The 20,517-nt window shown below is 48.9% G+C and overlaps 1 protein-coding gene across 1 annotated transcript in view; it reads right to left on the bottom strand.

Annotated features, from left to right (window-relative positions):
* hecw2a (HECT, C2 and WW domain containing E3 ubiquitin protein ligase 2a) overlaps positions 1-20,473 on the bottom strand; it is a 34,856-nt gene extending 14,383 nt beyond the window's left edge. The window contains exons 1-15 of the mRNA XM_076746701.1: positions 19,859-20,473; positions 10,558-11,201; positions 7,211-7,318; positions 6,856-6,950; positions 5,579-5,645; positions 5,234-5,403; positions 5,000-5,139; positions 4,755-4,855; positions 3,832-4,658; positions 2,817-3,108; positions 2,636-2,728; positions 1,842-1,992; positions 1,374-1,480; positions 995-1,119; positions 141-326 (exon numbers count right to left, since the gene is read on the bottom strand). Coding sequence (XP_076602816.1) covers positions 141-326; positions 995-1,119; positions 1,374-1,480; positions 1,842-1,992; positions 2,636-2,728; positions 2,817-3,108; positions 3,832-4,658; positions 4,755-4,855; positions 5,000-5,139; positions 5,234-5,403; positions 5,579-5,645; positions 6,856-6,950; positions 7,211-7,318; positions 10,558-10,936 — 2,841 coding nt within the window. The 5' untranslated portion in view covers positions 10,937-11,201; positions 19,859-20,473. The remainder of the gene's footprint in view (positions 1-140; positions 327-994; positions 1,120-1,373; positions 1,481-1,841; positions 1,993-2,635; positions 2,729-2,816; positions 3,109-3,831; positions 4,659-4,754; positions 4,856-4,999; positions 5,140-5,233; positions 5,404-5,578; positions 5,646-6,855; positions 6,951-7,210; positions 7,319-10,557; positions 11,202-19,858) is intronic.
* Between the last annotated feature and the right edge of the window lie 44 nt (positions 20,474-20,517).

A 20,517-nucleotide genomic window follows, 5' to 3' on the forward strand; every position in this document is an offset into this window, starting at 1 on the left:
ACACCTGAGCACTGATTACGCTCCCTGGGTCACATGACCTTCAGGGTGGGGTAATCCCAGGTTAAAGTCAAAGGTTAGGGGACCACACACACACACACGCACACACACACACGCACACACACACACACGCACACACGCACCTTCCCAGTATGGTCGTGCTTCATCTCCCAGCCCCGGGGAAGCTCCAGCTGCTTGTTGGAGAACATGTTGAGGAAGGTGACGAGGTCGCGGTTGTGCTGGTAGCGCTCAAAGTAGTGAGCGTCCCGACGCACCTTACTGATCATGTGCTTCAGGCAGGTGTTGCTCGTAAACATGCGGTAGGCACTCTGGGTGGAGAGGGTGGAGAAGGTGGAGGGGTGAGGTCATCAGAGCGAGACGGAGACAGACGACAGAACAGCTTTTCAGTTCATTACACAAGATGGAAAACATGGAGGTTAACGCTGTTTGAAATGTCAATTAAAATGATTTCAACTCTTAATCTGATCAGTGCTGCACACAGTTAGCAGTTAGCATCACGCTAAAAGAGTTCAAATGTTACTCAAGTTTTCATCATGATGTAACGTTGATCATATTCTCCATATAAAGCTGGAGACTGACTTCCAGCTTTGACTAAAGTTAATATGATAAAGTGCTTTATTTAGGATGATGAAACAGGAAGATGCAAACATCTCAGAGACACCAAATATTTGTCACTAAAGAAATGTCAAAATGTGCAAAATATTTCTAAATAATGGCGACAGCTGGTGAAGAGCACCGGCTCAAACACACTCGCTCTGCTCTCATAGCACTGTGTGGAGAACTGACACTCTCGACCCTGAAGGGGTTCATTCAGGCAGCAGTTACTATATCTGAGTCCCATGACTGTGATGAGTACTCAGAAATTAAATCAGTCAAAGCGCTGAGTGTGCATTTCTGACTGTAAGAATACAGCATGTGTGCTTGTGTGCAGACAGATGAGTGGAGATGGAGTTCGGGTCAGAGGTTTTCTACTGACAGGGTTTGAATGCAGCACGGTGAAGAAGTCGGGGCTGCACAGGAACTTGGCGCTGGGCGACTGCAGCAGCAGCGAGAGGCGCGAGCGGCCGCTGGAGTGAGCGACTGCACTGTCTCGCCGGTACTCTGCAACGACATCGACACGTACGAGTCAAACAGAAGCAGCTTACTTCACGAGGAGAAGACTCTCCTGAGATCTCTGTGGTTAAAACAATAACTTCCTCAGACTCGAGGCTCAGCTCAGTGTTTCAGGAGATGAATCATTTTCAAGAGCTGAATCACTGATGAGTGCACGTATTTTTCTAAATGAACACAAAGCTCCCGTGAATGAAACCTGTAATTTGTCTGTTTCTTTCTGTAATAAGTCTGTTGAAACTAACCGGAGATGGAGTGGGGCATCAGTTCACTTTCTGGTTCGGGGAGCAGGTCGACCGGAGCCTCCTCCGCCCGGTCACTGTTGGTTATGGTCCTCCTGATGCTCTGGTACCTGTCATCAAGGTTAAAGATAAAGTTACTGCGGTGAAAGTAAAGTTTTCCACTATTTCAGTGAAGAATGTGGCCTTTTGAATGCAACTACGCACTTAACTAGTTTCTCTAAAAGTCAAATCAACGAACGAAAGTGACGCATCTGAAGAGTCGAGACATTAATACAAAAGCCGGCTGAGTTTCCCTGCTGAAAGTCTTTGTTTACTCAAGGTTACATCAGTCGAAAAACCTCCAGATGAAGAGAAACAAAGAGAAGCCCACAGGCAGCGTTCCATTAAGAGAGAGTACACAACAGAGAAGCATTCTGGTTCAATACTGAGAACACATGACGCTTATTCTACATCTCTCTTTACAAAGCCCACCTGCGGTTGAGTTGCTCCATCTGCTGAATGGAGTTGGAGCGGGTCAGGCCCTGCGGGGCAGGAGGTCCGGTGGGACGCTGCCACGTGGTGGTTCTGTTCACGTGGTCCACGAAGAAGATCCTCCCGTGACTGTCGATCCGAGCCTCCCAGTCTGAGAGGCAGTCGGTTATTGATACACGGCAGGTGTTTAAGGCCTCACATAACTGTAAAAATGTCTGCCGGCTCACACTTAAAGACAGGTTACAACATCAGCAGCTGAATCTAAAGAATACACAACCAAATACTTTTTAATCATCCTCGACCAGAAGTCCGCAGACATGCTAGTAGCCAAATGCTAACACGAGCATGCTAACATCGTCAAAATGATCATGTTAGCATGCTCGTGTGTAGCAGGCTTAATGTTTGTCACGTTAATCATATTAGTTACTCTTATTACAATTAGCACTAAACTCAAAGCACAGCTGAGGCCGATGAGAATAAACAAAAGTGTTGAACAAATGATATTTCTGAGGAAAAGTCAGAGAATCAAGTTATTATAATTCATCCTGTGGTGAAAAAAAAATGCAAAGCTTCAGATTTTATTCCCGTTTTTCCACCATTTCTCATCGTAAAGTGAGAAATCACTGTGTTAATGAACACTCCTTTACTGTGGGATTAATCTGCGGTTCAGGATTTGGAGTTTCAGTTTGGGCTGCTAGGACACGAACATGGACACTGGACAGACACAGAGACACTGCTGCACACACACAGATGCAAAGGACAAACAATACGTGCATGCAGACACACACACTCACTGGGAGGCAGAGGCTCGTCCACGCGTTGGTATCTGTGGATGTCGTGACGCACTGAAGGAAGCGACCGAACCGGATGGCCGTTGACATGAGAGCCTGAGCACAGAGACCACAGAGAGAGGACATTTTTTCTCACGTGGTGAAAACATGGTTTGAGTACACTGAGTGGCTGAAAGCCCAGTACCTTCCTCTCCATCTGTTTCTGTGGTGACTTGCTCTGAATCCACAGAGCCCGCCTCATCCTGCCGTTTTGTCTCCTCCCCTTCCTGTTCTTCGGCCACGCCTCCGGCCGCCTGCAGGCTCAGCCTCCTCACGCTGACCTCCTCCACCTCCACTTGCTCTCTTGCTTCTTCCTCAGCCTCAGCGGAAGCGACTGGCCCGCCCCCTTCATCGTCTACCGCTTGATTGGTTGGCGGCATGTTGGAAATTGCATCTCCCCCCGGATCGATGGCCGCCTCCGCTCCCTCCTCCGCTTCCTGATAACCATTACAGGTGAGGATGTTCACTGAAGTTAAACATTCAAGCTCGCTGGTTCTCACTCGTGTCTCCAACTAACCGCTTTACATTTAACAAATATAAGTGATGCTGCTGCAGTGGAGTGTTACGATGCAGCGGACACACTGAGTCAGCCGGGGCTAGGACCCCGCAGAGGCTGCTGCTCGGTACAGTGTGTGCACTGAAGGAACAGCAAAGACACATTCAGTCAAAGATGAAGAAGACACCGAAATGGAATGATGACATTTGACAGAAGCAAAATATTTTAAAAGACAACCAGAAGGTAGAAATGCTGAAGACCAGCTGAGCAGACTACGACGTAAAACTCACAGAAAAGTCGTGTTTCACCCAGTAACCTGTACATGAGTATACAGGATGTATTTCTATAAAAAAAAAAAGCAGTCAGGTGTGAAACAGACATCCATCATTTGAACTGGTACTGATGGATCCTCTGTTCGATCAGCTGAGTGAAGTCTAACATCTGCTTTTTATCATCGTCAATTAAATATCTTTGTGTTCTTGGACTGAGAACATTTTTCTCCATTTTCTAATTTTATGTTTCAATCAATCAACCATTAAAAAAACACTCCAGGTGAATCAGTGATGGAATAATCCTGCAGCCCGAACAGGGTCAGATCTGAACTGATGCGCGTGAACAGACAGTTGGATCTTGAGTCGTGACCATATGAAGATCATGAACTCACCACCGCAGTAGTCAGTGTGATTGGACAGCTCTCTGAGGATGAGAAGACCGTCTGCTGGGCTGTTGCCATGGAGCAGCTGTCAATCTCTGAGGAGGGGTCCTCAACCCTTCCTTCCTCTTGCACTTCTCCGCTCTCTGGCAAAGCATTATGGGACACAGCCTCTGTGAAAGGAGCCTCCTCCACTTCAGAGAATACGTCTGGTTCCAAAATATCCTCCAAGTCCAGACCTGCCCCCATCTCCAGGACCCCCTCTGGGTCAGGGGGCACATCTTCTGTCCCACCACATGCACCCTCGGGCTCCTCCTCCAGCACCGAGGCCTCCAGCTGCTCCGGATGGAGCTCGGGAAATGGGTCGTCTTCATCGGCGCCGCCGACATCTGGAGCTTCCCCGTTCATCAGCAGCGGCGACAGCGGCACCGGCGTGACGTCGTTGGCCGCGGATCTGTCCTCGTCCTCGTCTGAATCGATGTGCAACATGGAGCTGAGCCTCGTGTGTGTGGGGAAGCTGGAGCGCAGTTTAGGAGAGGCCGCACCAAGGGGTCTTTCACCGGGGCCTTTGGGGGCCTCAATAGCATCCAGGCCCTCAACGAGTGACCTCTGGAGCATCTGATGGCCTGACAGACTCTCAGGCCCAACAAGAGGCAGGTCCTTTTCTGGGAAGGCCGCGGCGCCGCCTTCCCACATGCTTTGGGAGCCCTGGGAGCCAGTAGGAGAGGGGCCCGCAGAAACCACTCCTGGAAGATGATGGGGCAGGTCCTCATCGTCGGATGGAGTCCCTGGAGCCCCATTCAAGGACGACATGCCGATGATGGAGTCCGGAGAGGCACCTACAGCAGGCAGAGCAGGTTGCATTGTTGTGAAGTTTAAAGAAAACTAATTCAGTCGTTGCAGATACTTGAAATACAGTTTAAAGGCAGGTTTACCATCCGGCCCAGTCGAGGTGAGCTCCACTTTGAACTGCAACTGACCGCTTACGTGTTCGGTGGGAAGGCGTCGACACAGCGAGAAACTCACAGGCTGGACTCTGGACAGACAAAGAGACAAACTGAAACACACTGAGGCCGTGGTATCAGATTTAAATCATGGAGACATAAAATATGTCCTTCTGACTGAGCTGCAGTTACATCTATTCTGTGTTTGAACGTATGTCTGCATGTCTGTCACCTACCCAGGTATTTTTTCAATAAGCCTCTGCACAGGGATAGTGAGCTGCCCGAGGAAGCGCTTGATGATCGGCCGACTTTTTGCAAACTTGTCCTTCACCTCAATGTACAGGATGTCTGTCATTAGTGCAACGAAGGTGTATTTCTGCAAAGAAGCAAAATCATATACAGTCAATACATTCAGTTTAATATTGAAAACATATAGTTTGAAAGAAAGTGTGTAGCGAGTGTGCAGTAACCTCTCCATGCCAGACGGGGTTGGTGGTGTTAGCGATGATGGCCGATCGTCGCTCCTGGCCGTGGTGGCTGAAGATGGGGAAGACGCTCCTCTTCCCTGGGTGGATGGACATCTTCAGGTACGGGTCCGGATTGAAAAACATGCCCTTCTTCAGGCCAGTGGCGCGCAGATCTGCAACAAAGCAGCAGCGACAGCAGGCTCGTGAAGAAGAAATGCTAAAGGAAGTAAGAACTAACCAGGACTTTGTTACATTTACTCAAAGTTACTGACTTCCAGATTTCCTTTGATTTGGTATCACATGACCAAACTTCAAAATGCCCTCCGACATGTCAGCCTCTCAACTCACCTGTCAGAGTGAAGCTGATCAGTTTTCGCGGATGTTCCACGCCCACCTGCTCTGCCAGCCCCTCCACCTGCGACACAGCAGACAACGTCACCCTCTGTACACTTCTATTCTTTTGGATTTGATGAGAAATCCTGTATTTGGTTTGTAACAAAGGTGTGCCACAGGGTTCCACTCTGGGGCCACTTTCATTCACCGTTTTTATAAATAGGTGAAAACGTCAGAAACAGTAAAATTAATCTGTATGCAGACGATACCATTCTATATACAACAGCGCCCCCTGCTGCCCAGGTGGTGACAGTCCCACTGAAGTGAATATTTCTGCTTTTAACGGGACTCCAACTGAAAGAGTATCTTACCATAAATAGCTTGGTTCCTGGCTGATAAACAGTCCTTAAGACTGTGGTGATGTTATTTATATGCCTGCTTCTGCCTCCAGGCTCAAACCTCTCCATGCAGTCCATCATCCTGCCCTGATGTTCATAACTGCAGATGGTTTTAGAGCTCGTTGATGTTTACTGTATGAGAACGTTGGGTGGCAGTCAGAAGACTACAGCGCTGCATTCTGTTCATCTATTAAACACTTCTTGGCAAACCAACTGAGCATCTCTCAGGCCTTTGGACTATAAATCAAGCTCTCACTGCACCAGGCCCCAAGACTATTTGGTCCTTGAGGATCACCATGTCAGTACTGAGACTGGAAAACTGGCTCTAAAACACAAAGCACCACATGAATGAAACAACCTGCAGAAACTCTTTAAACAAGACAAACTGGTGCCTTTTAATGAATTTAAATCTCTTTGACAGATGTGTGAATGTAGGTGTTTTATTTGAATTGATGTTATCTCTCACGCTGTTGTCTTTGGTCTATATTAGTCAATATAAAGCACTTATTAATGCTTTGTTCTGGGGGTTAGCGGTTAAGGTTATCAAGGGTTATAAAGGTCATACGACTTCTTTACTTGCTATCAAAAACAAATAATTAGGAGGTTTTTGAAGGAAAATTCAATAATAGTTAATGGCCTGGTGCTTGTTAAATATGGTCATGCAGGATAAAGCATCAATATGTAATATAAGCCAATATGCGGCTGATATGTATTCTAATAACTGTGCATGAATGCACTGGTTTTCAGCAGGTTATGCTCACATCTAGCATACAAAAATCTTAAATAATCCAAACTAATTATAATTCCTTGGTATCATCTTCACTCCAGATGGCTGATTTTAAGTGTCATGATGGAGACCCTGAGTGTCTAAAGCTCAAACTGATTGGCTCAGACCAGGACTGCGGGGTTCTTCACGGTGATGCAGGGGGTCGTGGCTCTCAGGGCTCCGCTCACTCCATGGTAGTACTTGAAACAGATCTTGGTCTCAGCTGCAGAGGAAGCAGCAAAGAGTTATGGGATGTGGAAGCGGCGCAAACATTATCCGCCTGCTGATGGCCACAAAAGTGAAACTGATCTGTGGAGAAATGTGACTGTACTGTGGTTTAAATATTTAATACGGTCTTAATTCTGGATACGAGGTAAATTTACTGCATTGATGGAAGAATAATTGTTTCATGAAATCATGCAGTCAGCTTACATTAACTTTAAACCCTTTCACCTCTCACGTCCGGCTGCTTTGGTAACTTACGCTCCATAAAGTAGGGCCCGGGCTCCAGCCTCCAAACGATCTGACCCTTCTGGGTGCCATTCACCCCTCGGTTCTTACAGTCCCACACGTTGGACGGACTGGTTTCATCTGGTGAAGAGCAGAGCTGTCGGTCAGTGTGTTAATGCTGAGCTTGATGTGAACATCCATGCTGACTCCAAACCAAAGAACGTTAAACTAAACAAGAGTTGACAGCGTTCGAGCTCCGGATCCTCGCTCCTGCAACAAAGCTGCGTCTGTTCCGTCTTTCAGGGTGTTTAGTCTGCGGACTCTTTCCTCCAAAACACAAACTTTGCCTTTAATCGGTGAAATCCAGTCCCAAAATAGCCCCCCCACAACCTCTAACCAGAAGGACAAACACCAAACTTCCTCTGAGTTAAAAACAGGGAGGGGGAATTCCGCTGGACGTAGCACTTTCTCACACAGATTAATGAAGCCCCGAACTGAGCTGACTGGTGTGTGTGTGTGTGTGTGTGTGTGTGTGTGTGTGTGAGAAGGGGAGGGCAGGTTGCTTATCATTGAATGTCTGCTTAGTCGAGGAAAGCGGTAGCCCCTCTGGGGTATAAGACCCTGGAGCAGGTAATGAAGTCCTGGCGGCCTTATGATCGATATGAAGTGACCTGACGCCCCGCCTGGCACCAGCACTTTAACTCTCTTTCTCCCACACAGCATTCTCACCTCCAAGCAGACGTTTGGAACGTTTTGTCAGCTAATCGGACAGGTGACGTCCTGGAGGTCATCAGAAATGCGACCAATCGCTTGCTAAACGATCATCAACTACTTTCCTTGTGTAAAATAACTGCACAGCGCCCAGAATCTACCACTGTCTGCAGGTGTGTCTGACCTCTCCGAAGTCAAAGACAGCCATTGTTTTCAGAAATCCATTATCCATTACTAACACAATACATCACGCTGAACAGCTCGCAGGCTGTAATTTTCCTCTGAGCGTCACTGTATTAAACCAATTGTCTGGTGTAAAGAGACAACTTCCATTTTTTTGTGGATAAAGTTAAGGTGCCCATCGCGGCGGGGAAAAGACGAACTGATGGTGCATTGAGACGCAACAATAACTGATCTCTTCTTTTAAATCGTTAATCATTTTACAAGCTGAATGTCTGCAGGAGATGTTTTCAATAAGTGTTTTGAAGCCAGTGGAAACAGCAGACGTTTAACAGCTCTGGTTTCAATCGAGATAATTAGATCGAATTAAATGGCACTACGGAGCGAAACCAGAACCAGAAAACCTCATTCGACGATGACATTTGGACAAATAACTACAAATCCAGCCATGAAACACAACCACATGTCTGTCTACCAATGACTCGAGTGGTTAACTCCATGTGTCTCCATGAGGATGGTGAATGTTGTGACCATGTTTGGACGAGAGGGTGGAGCTGGGGAGGATTTGCATTGCTACACCTCGACCCTGATTGGATCTGACTGAGAGCCGGGGGACGCGCCATGTTCGCGACTTGTCAATCACAAGGTGGCTACGCCCTAAAGCCCGCCCTGCTCTGGGTCTGTTTTACTCTAAATAGGACCATCATTTCCAGCATGAACATCATGTTGTGCTGAAGAAGACGCAGGGTCCCTGTTGGCCATTGGAAAGAATGCAGGTTTAAGGCCCTTCAGCACAGGCTGCGTCCACTTATCATACAGCGTAGTTTCGTTTGACCCTCTCTGTCTTCCAGTAAAAAACATTAGGTTTTAGTCTCAAAGCCCAAACATGACATCAGCCCAGCTGTTTTTACAGGCCGAGCGTCTCCCTGTGACGAGCAAACTGACCTTTAAGTGTAAAATTAGTGGAGTGCCCTTTAAATATGTCTGGTTTTTGTGGCCTTTAACGAACAACATTTCCCCTGAGCGCGTTAAACATCAACAGCAAAACAAACAAACTTTTAAAGCGAAGTCTGCAGCCATTGCTCATTTGTCTTAATGAACATGCAGGAACATGCTTATTTCTCTCAGGCAGACGGTGAATGAGAGGCTGCTTCCTGCTACAGAGGCGACGTGAGCAAAGTGTGGAATCCATAGATTCTGAATAACCAATGTGCTGCTGGTACACTACTGCTCCTGTATTACTTTTCACCACGATGGACAGATCTGCCTGACAGCTCGAGCCTGATAGCCTTCCTTAGCACACAGGTCAATGCGCTTCCTCCCTGTCAAATTCCCGTCTCTAAGCAGGATTAGCATACATTATTGGAGACCACCCCGCTCGCCTCGGAGACGCGAGCGCTTTGTGATGCTGCGTATGTTATTGTACACCGAGGCAGAGCCGTTCCATGTTGAGTCAGCCTGCAGTCCTGCGTAGCGTCTCAACAGCTCCTGTTGCAGTATTGACTCAGAGCTGGAGGCTCCTGCACAGGACTCTACCTGACGCTATTCTCAGCTCCCAAAAACAAAACACTTGGATCAGCCAAAAAGCTTTGAGGACAGGTAGGGTCAAGGCAGCTCGGGTCCCGGATGCCTGCAGGCTTCTGAAATAGTTCGGCACAAAGATGTGGGGGAACAGCACACATAACGCTTTGAAGGCAGACTGAGAAAGTCAGTCAGACTGATCTGGATGTGCAAAAAACAGCCCCATCATCACGTATGAGCTGCTAACAATCAGACCTGCTGATGAGAGAACATGAGATCTTTTGGTCTTGAGTCCAAAATGGTGGGCCTCGATCACCGTGGCACACAGACGGCGTCGAATATTTCAGCATCAAATTCTCACTTTGCTGCTGTGACTCACGTCTGCAAACCGACCAATCGCACTGCGGCATGAAGCAGTTTTTCACACGTTTGGACATGTGACAAATCACAGGTGTAAATAATAAAATTCCTGGGGGCTGAATTCCATTTAGCTGCTTCAGTTTCAGGGTCCCGGCATCGTTCATGCCGGCTCGCCGTCATAACTCACCGGGAACAGAACGGAGCCATCGATAATGTGCTTCCCTACAAAAGATCTGCTGAGAAAAACGTTCTCTGACACAGAACACGCTGGGCGATGAGACGCAGCTCGTACCAGTTTGAAACCTGCAAAACTGCTGTTACAGCAAATGTTCAAGTCTCCAGTTCTGACCTATTAGAACCAGAGCATTAAAAAATTATCAGCACAGCAACAGGCGGGCCTCGCACAGCTGCACACTCTGCATATTTATTATTAGGATGGATTCCAGTTATGCAATGAGCACGATCAACACAGCTTTGACAGAAACCTGCGAAGCATTCAGACCTGAAGAGTTTCATCTGGACTTCATGAAGACGGGTGACTTGAGACTTGTCTTGACCCAGAAAAGCAGCTCTATCAGCAACTACACATGGAAAAATCACCATCTTACCAATGTGGTACAGCCCGATCCAGTCGGTGGCATCCACTTCCTCCTTGATGTCCCAGGATATGACGAGGTTCTGGCCTCGGTTCAGCGTGTACTCCAAAGTGGACGCCGTGAGCGAGGACCGGCTCTGGGAGGTCACCAGGTCCGTGTCGCTGTTAGCCCGCGGGAGCCCGATGGGACTGCTGACGACGGAGACGGTGTCGACGGCAGCGCCGCCCCTCTCCGCCAGGGTTCGCAGGTTCTCCGGGCTGAGGGTGTGCCGCAGGTGGGGGCTGCGCCTTCGTGGAGCTGACAGGTGTTCACGGCCCCCCACTGCCAGGTTGGGCGGATTGTGGGAGCGCGTCCTGGGCGGCAGGACGGCCGTGGCGAGGGAAGGACGCATGTTGCACGATTGGTAAAGACACAGTTGAGGAATAGGAGCTTCTGAAGGACCGGGCGGGTCGTCAAAGTGATTTCACGGATTTATCCCTGCTGACTCATAAATCCTCATGTTTGAACAGTGAGCGCTGGTTTGAAGAGGCTGTTCTGACTGGAAACATATGGGAGCTGTAGAAATGACGTGCTGACTCCTTCCCATCACCGGCCCGTTGGTCCAACTGTCAGAATATTCGCCGCTCTCATTCCATGTCATCAAAGGTTCTGGGAACCTAAAGGTGGGAAGAGAGACGGGAGAAAACTGTAAACTACAAAACTGCTCTCACACAACAAAAGCAATGATTGCACGTCGCAACCGACAAATGACTGAACGAGCGTTCGTCACTGCGGGTCTGTTGGCGTAGAGGAAGCTGTCACCAACACAAACAACCAGCAGAACCAGTTCACTCCATCCTGTCTTCAGACAGCCCGTCCAGGGAAAGAGGAAATGGACGAGCACAACCCCTTGAATCTTTATCAAACATTGTGGGTTGTTTTTTATCACTTTATTGCTCATTAGCGTCAGAATGGTAACGAGGAAACACAATGCGCTCAGAGACTAATGAAACACTGAATGAGAACGTAAACGTCCTTCTTGGTGCCACAAACAGATCGTCCCACTGTGGAGAAATGATGTGAAATCCATTATCTCTACGTGACCATTGGAAAAAGAAATCTTTAAATCATCCAAACAGCCCTCACACACACACACACACACACACACACACACACACACACACACACAGGCAGCTGTATCTGCCTCCCAGGACGCTCTTCAATCAGCAAATGCCAGTTTTGGGAACCGTCTGGAGAGCGCTGTTAGAGTCTCCACCACAGCCATTTTGTTTTTAAAGGAAGGATGACATGTGACTTGAGAATGTAGCCAAAGGCAGCTGGTTTCAGACGGGCTGAGGAGCAGAGACGGAGAACAGCTTCGGTAATATTCAGCTAATATGAGGCTGGTGCAGTCACTGGAAAACCATGTGGGCTGCAGTCTGAGCTAAGCCCTGATATCTTTGGCGTTTTGAGAGCGTGTATTCGCTGGTGCTTCCTCTGCAGACCTCAGAGCGGTCTGCGCTGCGTGCATCACTGTATTTAATGAAAACATTTGGATTGTGAGGTCAATGGGCTTCAAATAAGCACGAGTGAAAGCCCACAGGCTAGAGGTCACTCCAGTTCAGGCTGAACGTCAACCATCGCTGACAGCTGATATTCTGATGTTAAAGGAACAGTTTGACATTTTAGGAAATGTGCCTCTCATATCAGTACGGTGAGTATGAAGCTAACACCAGCAGCTGCATAGCATAGCTTAGCATAAAGACTGGAAACAGGGGGAACAGCTAGCCTGTCTCTGTCTAAAATTAGAAAAACGATCCAGGACCTCTTTTATTTAATCTGTACAAAAACCTAAATGTTAAAATGACTGTGGCTGGGTGAGGGAACTGCTCTTTAACTCTGTAAGCCCTGATTTTGTTTAGATTTGGGCAAATTGGCATCATTAAAAGCCCGCCGAACTAGCTATTATTAGCTCCTGTTAGCAGTGCGCCCACAGAGGCACATACAACTATCACTGCATTACTGTGATACTGAAGGAAACGTAAAAATGTGACGATTCTCAGGCAAGTTCTGCTGTTCAGAGAAGCATCTTTCTTCTGTGATTTCCTGGCAGATTTACAGATGGTTTTTGTATCCTTGTAAAGTGTTGGTCACGCTCTATAATGGCTGCGTGTTGAGATCTGGATGAGTTATGGCTCCAAACAGGTGAACCATGTTTGACGCATGCAGCAGTCGTGTGCTGAGGGTTTTAAAATGTGCCCTCATTGTCTCCGTAGTCTGAGCGCTGAAGCCACCGCCGAAGCTGCTGCAACTGTTGGTAAACGAGCCAAACAGCCATAAGCAGCCCTCTGACCTCGCGCTCTGCCTCTGGTCTCTCCCTGGACTCTGGGTTTGAAGCCTGCTCAATGTGCACTTTGGGCCTCGTTTCTCTCCTTTACTTTGTTAATATGCTTCCCTCCACTGCACCCACTAACAGCTCTGCGCATCATCTATCAAAGTGACAAAATGTGCAAAATTGAGGCTGGCGTGAACGCTTCACTGTGGGTAAAACCACAAGCAGCTGCTGTTGTGGATGTCTCCTCTGGTCAGTCATATCATCCGTTTTCGATCTTTACCTCTGCGCTCTTCATCGTCTGATCTGTAATTATCTTCCACAGCAGGTAGATCCTGTATGAGCATGCAAAGACGGGAAGGTGTGATTCCTTTGCAGTACCTTAAACACACTGTCCAGTGTACTGTATATATGTCTCCTGAGCTGCTGAATCAATCCACTTTGCATTTTGAACCGGCTGAACGGACGTGAGCTGATGTATGTGGATCGGCCGTGTTTCCAAATAACCCGGGCCTGATATCGAAATAAGATCTGCTGCGTCTGACATGGGGAAAGCCTGGACGCTCCTGACTCGACAAGATTACCAGAGCGCTGCTCCGTCACACACACACACACACACACACACACACACACACACACACACACACACACACACAGGGATTTATGACAGAATAAAACCTTCATCACAGATGCAGGAATACGTAAATCCTGCTCACGTGTGCTCGTGGCCTCACACACGGTCATGCAGGGTGGGGCCGTTTCCATCGACAAGCGGAAGAAGAAACAAAAATAAGTGTATATGTAACTGCTGGGCTGTTATGTAAGTGTTCCCGTGGTCCGAGCATCCCCCCCTCATGTTCGCCAGGCATTGTCTAACCCTGCTGTGGAGTGGGAGACGCCGAGGCTGCACTCAGAGCAGAGGGGATGAGGAGCCTGTCCACCAGTGACAAACGGCACAGGCCGAGTCGTGACCTCAGGAGAGGGCACCAACAATCTGGACTCGCTCCAGCGCTTCCTCCTCTAAAAGACTGCCGTTCCCCAGTCTAATCCCAATTCGCCCGCTCTGCGCAGCTCCGACCTGACCGGGGATTAGCGATTGATTCTCAGGAAACGGACACAGATAAACAAGGTGTTATATGAGCGCCCGAAAAAGCAGCTCTCTGGGATGATGTTAAATTTGACTCCTGTCTTGCAAAGCCAGTCATCTGAGCGCTGCTCTGTTCGAGGCACCCAACACTTCGCAGGCTGCACCACTGTGCTGTGAATACTAAAAGGAAACACATCTGCAGCAGCCGACCTGACGGAGCACGGCACGGCGTGCTGGACTGCTGTTTCCTCACATCTTCTCCAAAGCGTTTCTTCCAGAACTCGAGGGCGGAGAGGACTTCCAGGTATTTGGGAATTACAGTAACAGCACTGTGTGTGACGGCTCTGTGTTTTCTCAGAGCAGAGAGGTCCGGCACAGACTGCAGCAGCAGTGTTTGTTTCAACGTGTCTTTAACCTCTAGAATTATGAGTCAATGAATGTTCTATCACATTCACCATCCTGCTGCAGGAAACACTCACCAGAGCAGCAACCGTGTGTTAATCTGTGGCTCTAAACACACAGAGAGTAAATACAAACCCTGAGTATGAAAAGTCTGGACAGAATCAATCAGTTCTGTTTGTGTTCACTGACATCAGGTTTCTGAAGTGTCTCTGAGTTCATGTGTTCATCTCCTCCATCCTTCATGTGTTCACAAAGTGGTGAACTCGCTCCATCCTCTGTGATCGACTGAGCCTTTCCAGGACGGCCCAATCATGATCCTCTCACCTGTGACCAATCAGCCTGTTTACCTGTGGAATGTCCAAACAGGTGTTGGAAAACATTAAATATATTGACTTTGTTTGTTTTCAGGTGAGTTTATGTTGAAAAGAATCAGCCAATGATCACATTCTTTAGAATCTGGGTCGTTTTTACCAACAAATGAATTATTTCCTCCTGTTTTGAGTAAAGTTGATCTGAAGAGCTGCTGATTCAGAAAGCTCAGGTTTTTTTTGGATTTAGTTTGCAGAATTTGCTGCCTTTGAATGTTTCTTCATTTGGGCTGTCAGCTGTTCTGCAATTAAGCACAAATTCAGGTTCCTTCCATTTTGCACACCTTAAACTTCTTCTCCAAAACACTTCAGGCAGCACGAAAAAGTCCACATTTGGTGATTCTGAGTGTTTGTGATGGACCGAAGGATCGAGTGTGTTTTTATGAGCTGAGAAAATTCTTCTTCTTCTTAAACTAAACTGTTTAAAAAGCCTCTTGGGTTAGCTGGAAATGCTTCGTCACAAAGCTGAAGGCAGGGCTGCAGGACTTCTGCTGCTGTCGTGGAGTTTTTCAGGATTTCTGATCGTTTGTTTCAGCCTCGATCTGTTCTGAACTGTAGGTGCTGTGATGACAGTAAAGGGATTCCTCCTCCTCCTCCTCTCCCTCACTTTGTCTTCGCCTCTTTGGCTGTGTGTGTGTGTGTGTGCATGCATATATGTGTGTGTGTGTGTGTCGGCTGGTGTCAGCAAGGAACCCCTTTGTGCCCCCGTGGAGGTGACTGCTGCACTTTACAGCCTGACAGAACGGGCACCTTGGGGATCTGGCACGCACACACACACAGACACACACACACACACACACACACACACAGACACACACACACACACACACACACACACACACACACGCCCTGGCACTGAGGTCTTACTGTGCCTAATTGACACGGAAAGTTAAGAACAAAAACGCACAACTAGCACAAAGAAGCATTACACGCTAAAGCAAATGCAAAACCACACACACACACACACACACACACACACACACACACACACACACACACTCTCTAATCCCTGCTCATACTAACAGTATTTCTGACTCAGAGGACAAAAATACATTCTCTTGACGAAGTCCGTCCTCACTGGAAAGGTGGATGAAGACGAGCGTCGGCCTCACTGCGGCTCTGAGTCACTCTGAGAGGACGCAGGCCGCAGGGTCGCTGCCACAGCGTGCCCGCTTCCCGGAAAGACGTGCAGCCCTGTCCCGCTCTGGGTATTTCTCTAAACACATCGCCCTGGGTGGACAAGTCTGCGATGACTCACTCCTTGGGAGGTATCCCCATGACAGGCCTCGGCGAGCCAAAAATGGCATTTAGGCCGCAAGACTGATTGATATCAGCCTCTGTGAGTTTGGAACGCCGACCTTTGTGTAAATGGGAGCGTGGGTTGTGTACGATTTATAAAAGGTATAAAAACTGCAAACAGACATGGACAAAAGTATGAGGACGGATGTGCTGGAGGCACTTTGAGCAGAACATTCCACCCACATCTCAGAAGCAGAGCTGAGACTGAGGGGTCACTCATTACAAGCTTAGGTTGTTCAGCAAACCCACATCTTTTACAGTGGAGACCACAAAGTTTCCAAAAATACAAACTACCACAGGCTGAATTTGAGGGAAGGGTCTATCAAATGATGCATGAAGGCAGAATATTTCCATTTGATGGACTGATGCAGCCATAAAAAGACGTGGGGAACATTTAATCTATTACTAAAATCATATCGCTTCAGCTCAGATCACAGACATGTTCAGAGCGTCAGACAGCGTGGAAGAAGACGATTCTAACAACCCTGAAACCACTTAAAGGGGTTAAAGAGCTAACGATGGATTAATAATAATGACCTCTACAGGAGGCAGACGATGACATCACTGCAGCGTGACACCAGCGACTATAAATAAAGATGGAGGACGCGGCTCCACTTCCTCCCACTCTGAGATATGGGTGCCGCCATCTTGGTGACATCATCTGCAGTGGTGATCGGGGGCGGAGCCGCGGTATGGAGGCGTCATCGTGGGTCATGTCAATGGTTTTTCCCACCGGGTTTAGATAAAGCCACGCCCACTCGACTCCTCTGCAGAAACGTCTGAATCGAGCCCTCAGGCTGATTTAAAGAAGCTGTCTGTGTTTCCTGCAGCTGGTTGGTCAAACAAACAGCCAGCGGTGGTGCTGATTGGGCAGATTGAGGGTTTCCAGGTAAACACACACCTCTTGGGCTGATGCATGCCGGGCTGCCCCCTTCACGGGAACCTCTCCACCAGGACCCAGCTGCAGCTTGCATACCCTCATCCACCATCTTCTCCGCGTAACGTTAGTCCTGGCTCGAGGAGGGTCCGCCGGCAGCGGCCCACCCGCTCTGCCCGGCCCACAGACACAGCTGTGACGGCTGAGCAGGCGAACGTGTTTACCTGGGAAAGTACAGCTCACAATCTGCTGAGTCAGCGCCGCCGGCGGCTGTTTGTTTTACAAACCCAACGGCAGGAAAAACAGACGGAGGCAGAGAAAACAGCCTCCGTGCTGTGAAGTCACTGAGCTTCAGAGTTAACGTTCCTCAAAACTCTGAAACACTCAGTCATTTAATCGAATTCACGCTGGAGGAGGACGCTGTGAGTTAGCTGTCAGTCACGATGCTACAGGCTCTTTAAAGCATCAAATAACTAATGAAAACCAAACTACGATGAACGAACACTTGGACAAAACGACCTGAAACGACAGAAACCATCTCTGAGAAAAACTATTTGACTTGTCTACTTTGATTTTGTAGTTTGACTCATGTCTCATCTGCTAACATGGAGGGGGCGGGGCTTATGACATATGCTGCAACCAGCCACCAGGGGGCGCTGAAGCTGCCACATCATCCATCTTTACATTCAGTCACTGACGCGGACGTTTACATTCGCACTTGTATCCTGGTTATGATCCAGGTCTTGGAGTCATATCCTGGTTCAAGAGCCTGGACGACACGTTAGCTGCAGTGCTCCAATAGAAACCAGGATTCTGTGACACGTAAACACACCTGATCCAGGTTTCTGCACATTCTTGGTGCAGAGTGTGGAGCCTGACACACCTGATCAGACGTCTGGACACGTTAATCAATAAGCAGGATTCTCATGGTGCTTGTAAACATCCCGAATCAGATCAAAACCACAAATTCAATGTCAGCTTTTGATGCTTGACATTTTCCAATAATTGCTGCTGCAGACACATTTCAGCAGGTATCAATAAAGCACTGAAGCCCGATACCCTGCGGCCCATTTTGGATATGAGATGTGGAACGCGGGGACAGATTTAGTGTGAAGGTCTGTGGTGGTGTGACTGAGCTCAGCCTCAGCTCGAACACGTCAGACTGATCAAAACGTCTGATGATCAACGCGAACACGGCTGAATTCCATTTAGCTGCTTCAGTTTCAGGGCCGGTTAAATGGAACAGAGCCATCGTTGACGGTTAATCTGCGTGTTTCTGCTACTGCAGCTCAAAGTGTCTGCAGTGGAAGAGGCCACACACTCCCACACAGCTGCTTTCAACACCTCTGCGAGACGTCACCAAACTCTGTAATAAGGAGAATAAGAAGGTCACCTGTGCTGCTCCAACAGGTGAAGCTACAAAGGGACTGACGGGAGCTCACACCTCCACCCTGCAGAAGGTCTCAGCAGGTAAAATAAAACACCTGTGTGGGTGGACGAGGGGCTTCAGCAGATCACTGCATCTTTAAAACTTCCTGTTTTCTGACTTTGCTGTTTTGCTCTCTTCCTCTGTGTTCTTATATTTCTGCCTTCAGTGTGTCTTTGATGTCTGACATCGTGCAGCGAGTCCAACCCATCTGCCTTCACTGTCACACACTTTGGGTCAACTTGCTGTTATTTTTAAGTGTGCTATATAAATAAAGTGACTTGATTTGACATGACTTAAAAGGGACAGCTCTGCAGAGGTGTGAACAGGCGGCTGTGATGTCCCTCAGCAGGCGGACGTCTCCTGAAGTCGGCCTGGCGTCGGCCGGAGGACGGCCGGTCTTCATGAGGAGAGCCTGCGACGGGTCGACCCCCGCCCCCCTTTAATCCTCCACTTTGATCACTTCAGCTCGCTGCTGCACTGATGTGCTGCTGAAGCAGGGTGTGAACCTGCTTTGAAAGGGTGCAGCACAGTCACTCTTCAGTGTGGGCTGTCATCTTATTTCACATGGAGTCGCCCACGTCCCTTCAATCAGGGCCGTAGCCGGCAGTTCTGGGCCCTGTGCACAGCAGCTCTTCACCTGCGTGACTTCATCAGACACTTATCTCTCAGGTTCTGTCAGAACCAAACACTCAGCTCGCCTCCTTTGTCGAATTCTGTCAAGTGAGTAAATTTGTTGTTTTTGTGATGATCTGCAGGGTCAGAAATGGATTTCTGCTGGTTCCAGCTGGTCTCAGGTGACGATCTGCTGATCAGATTTTTGAGAATGTTTGCAGTTTTCAGATTTCCAGCAAAGATCACAGCTGGGAAAATCCCAGAGGTGCATTTAGAGAAGAGGCTGCAGGCCCGTATGATCAGATCACAGCAGCAAATCTCATTTCTGACCACAAAATGATGTTAGAACACGAAAACACGCCAGCGGGCCTCAGGTGTGAACTCAGTGATGACCGCTCGTGGATGTAAACACAGGCCACGCTCTGCACCTCCGGGCACCTCAGCCCCTCACAGCAGAAAGGGACGTGAAGGTAACCCCCGCTTATGGCACAATCACGTCAGCAAAATCACGTTACATAACAACCTGTGTCCAACTTTAATCATTCCAAGTCGCCGCGCGCGCTGCCGAGGCCGCGCACGGCCGCTTTGCGCACATGACTGAGCAGGCCATATAGGGACCGCACTGGCGGAATGTGCAGGTGTCATCGCTCGCTATTGGATTACTGTGGGAATTCCCTACGTCATTTTCTTTTCATGCATCTCTTCCACAAGACGCATGCATGAAACCAGGATCCATCAGTTACCCCCCCCCCCCCCCCCCCCCCACAGAAGCAGAACACGACACGCATAAGGCGACGCTGCGGTTGTTAAATGACACATTCAGCTGCTTTCAGCATCATCTTCGTCATCATCATCATGATCAGCATCGCTGCTGGAAGCCATGAACACCTACACGGTCCCTCCGCTGCTGGCGGCGCACTGAGCTTACCTTTGGCGCAGAGGTGCGGGATGGAGGAGACGGTGTCCGGATGATGCCAGCGCTGCCACCAGCACCCGCTCGGTGGTTTCTGCGCGGGGATATCACGGTTTAGGTCGTTATCCCTGCAGTCCAAATGAGGAGAGACGGGCGGGGTGCCGCGCTAGGGCCCCCCCACCCTCACCCCTCCCTCTCAGATCCCGAGCCAGAGCAGATTTAGGCTCGGAGTCACGTACCGAGACGGTATCCCTGTGAAGCTGCGGCGCTGCAGAGACACCTCGGCCCTCTTCGGTGGCGGCGTCCAGAGGTGTGCGCATAGAGTCCACCAGCACCTCCCTGCACTCTGTCCGCACGGGAGGCTGCCGCTGCCGCTGCCGCCGCTGTGGACTTCAGGCGCGCGGATCGCACATGCGGCGCATCCTTAGTCCCCCTCTCTGCATCGCAATGCGCTGCAGTCAGAGCCGACGTCCTCCCACCAGTCCAGATGCACAAAATCTGACTGTGCAGAGCGTGAAACCGCTGCCAGTCCGGAAAAAAGACAGAGCCGTAACCTGCCGGAGGATGGCGTAAGCTTTGGAGATGTGCAGCTCTCCTCGCTGGGGGCGCGGAGGGATTTGCTCAGGACTGTAGTGCCTCCTGAGATGTAGTTTTTGCTGTTGATAACATATATA

The sequence above is a fragment of the Chaetodon auriga genome, chromosome 13 (genome assembly GCF_051107435.1).
Source record: "Chaetodon auriga isolate fChaAug3 chromosome 13, fChaAug3.hap1, whole genome shotgun sequence".
Classification (NCBI taxonomy): Eukaryota; Metazoa; Chordata; class Actinopteri; order Chaetodontiformes; family Chaetodontidae; genus Chaetodon; species Chaetodon auriga.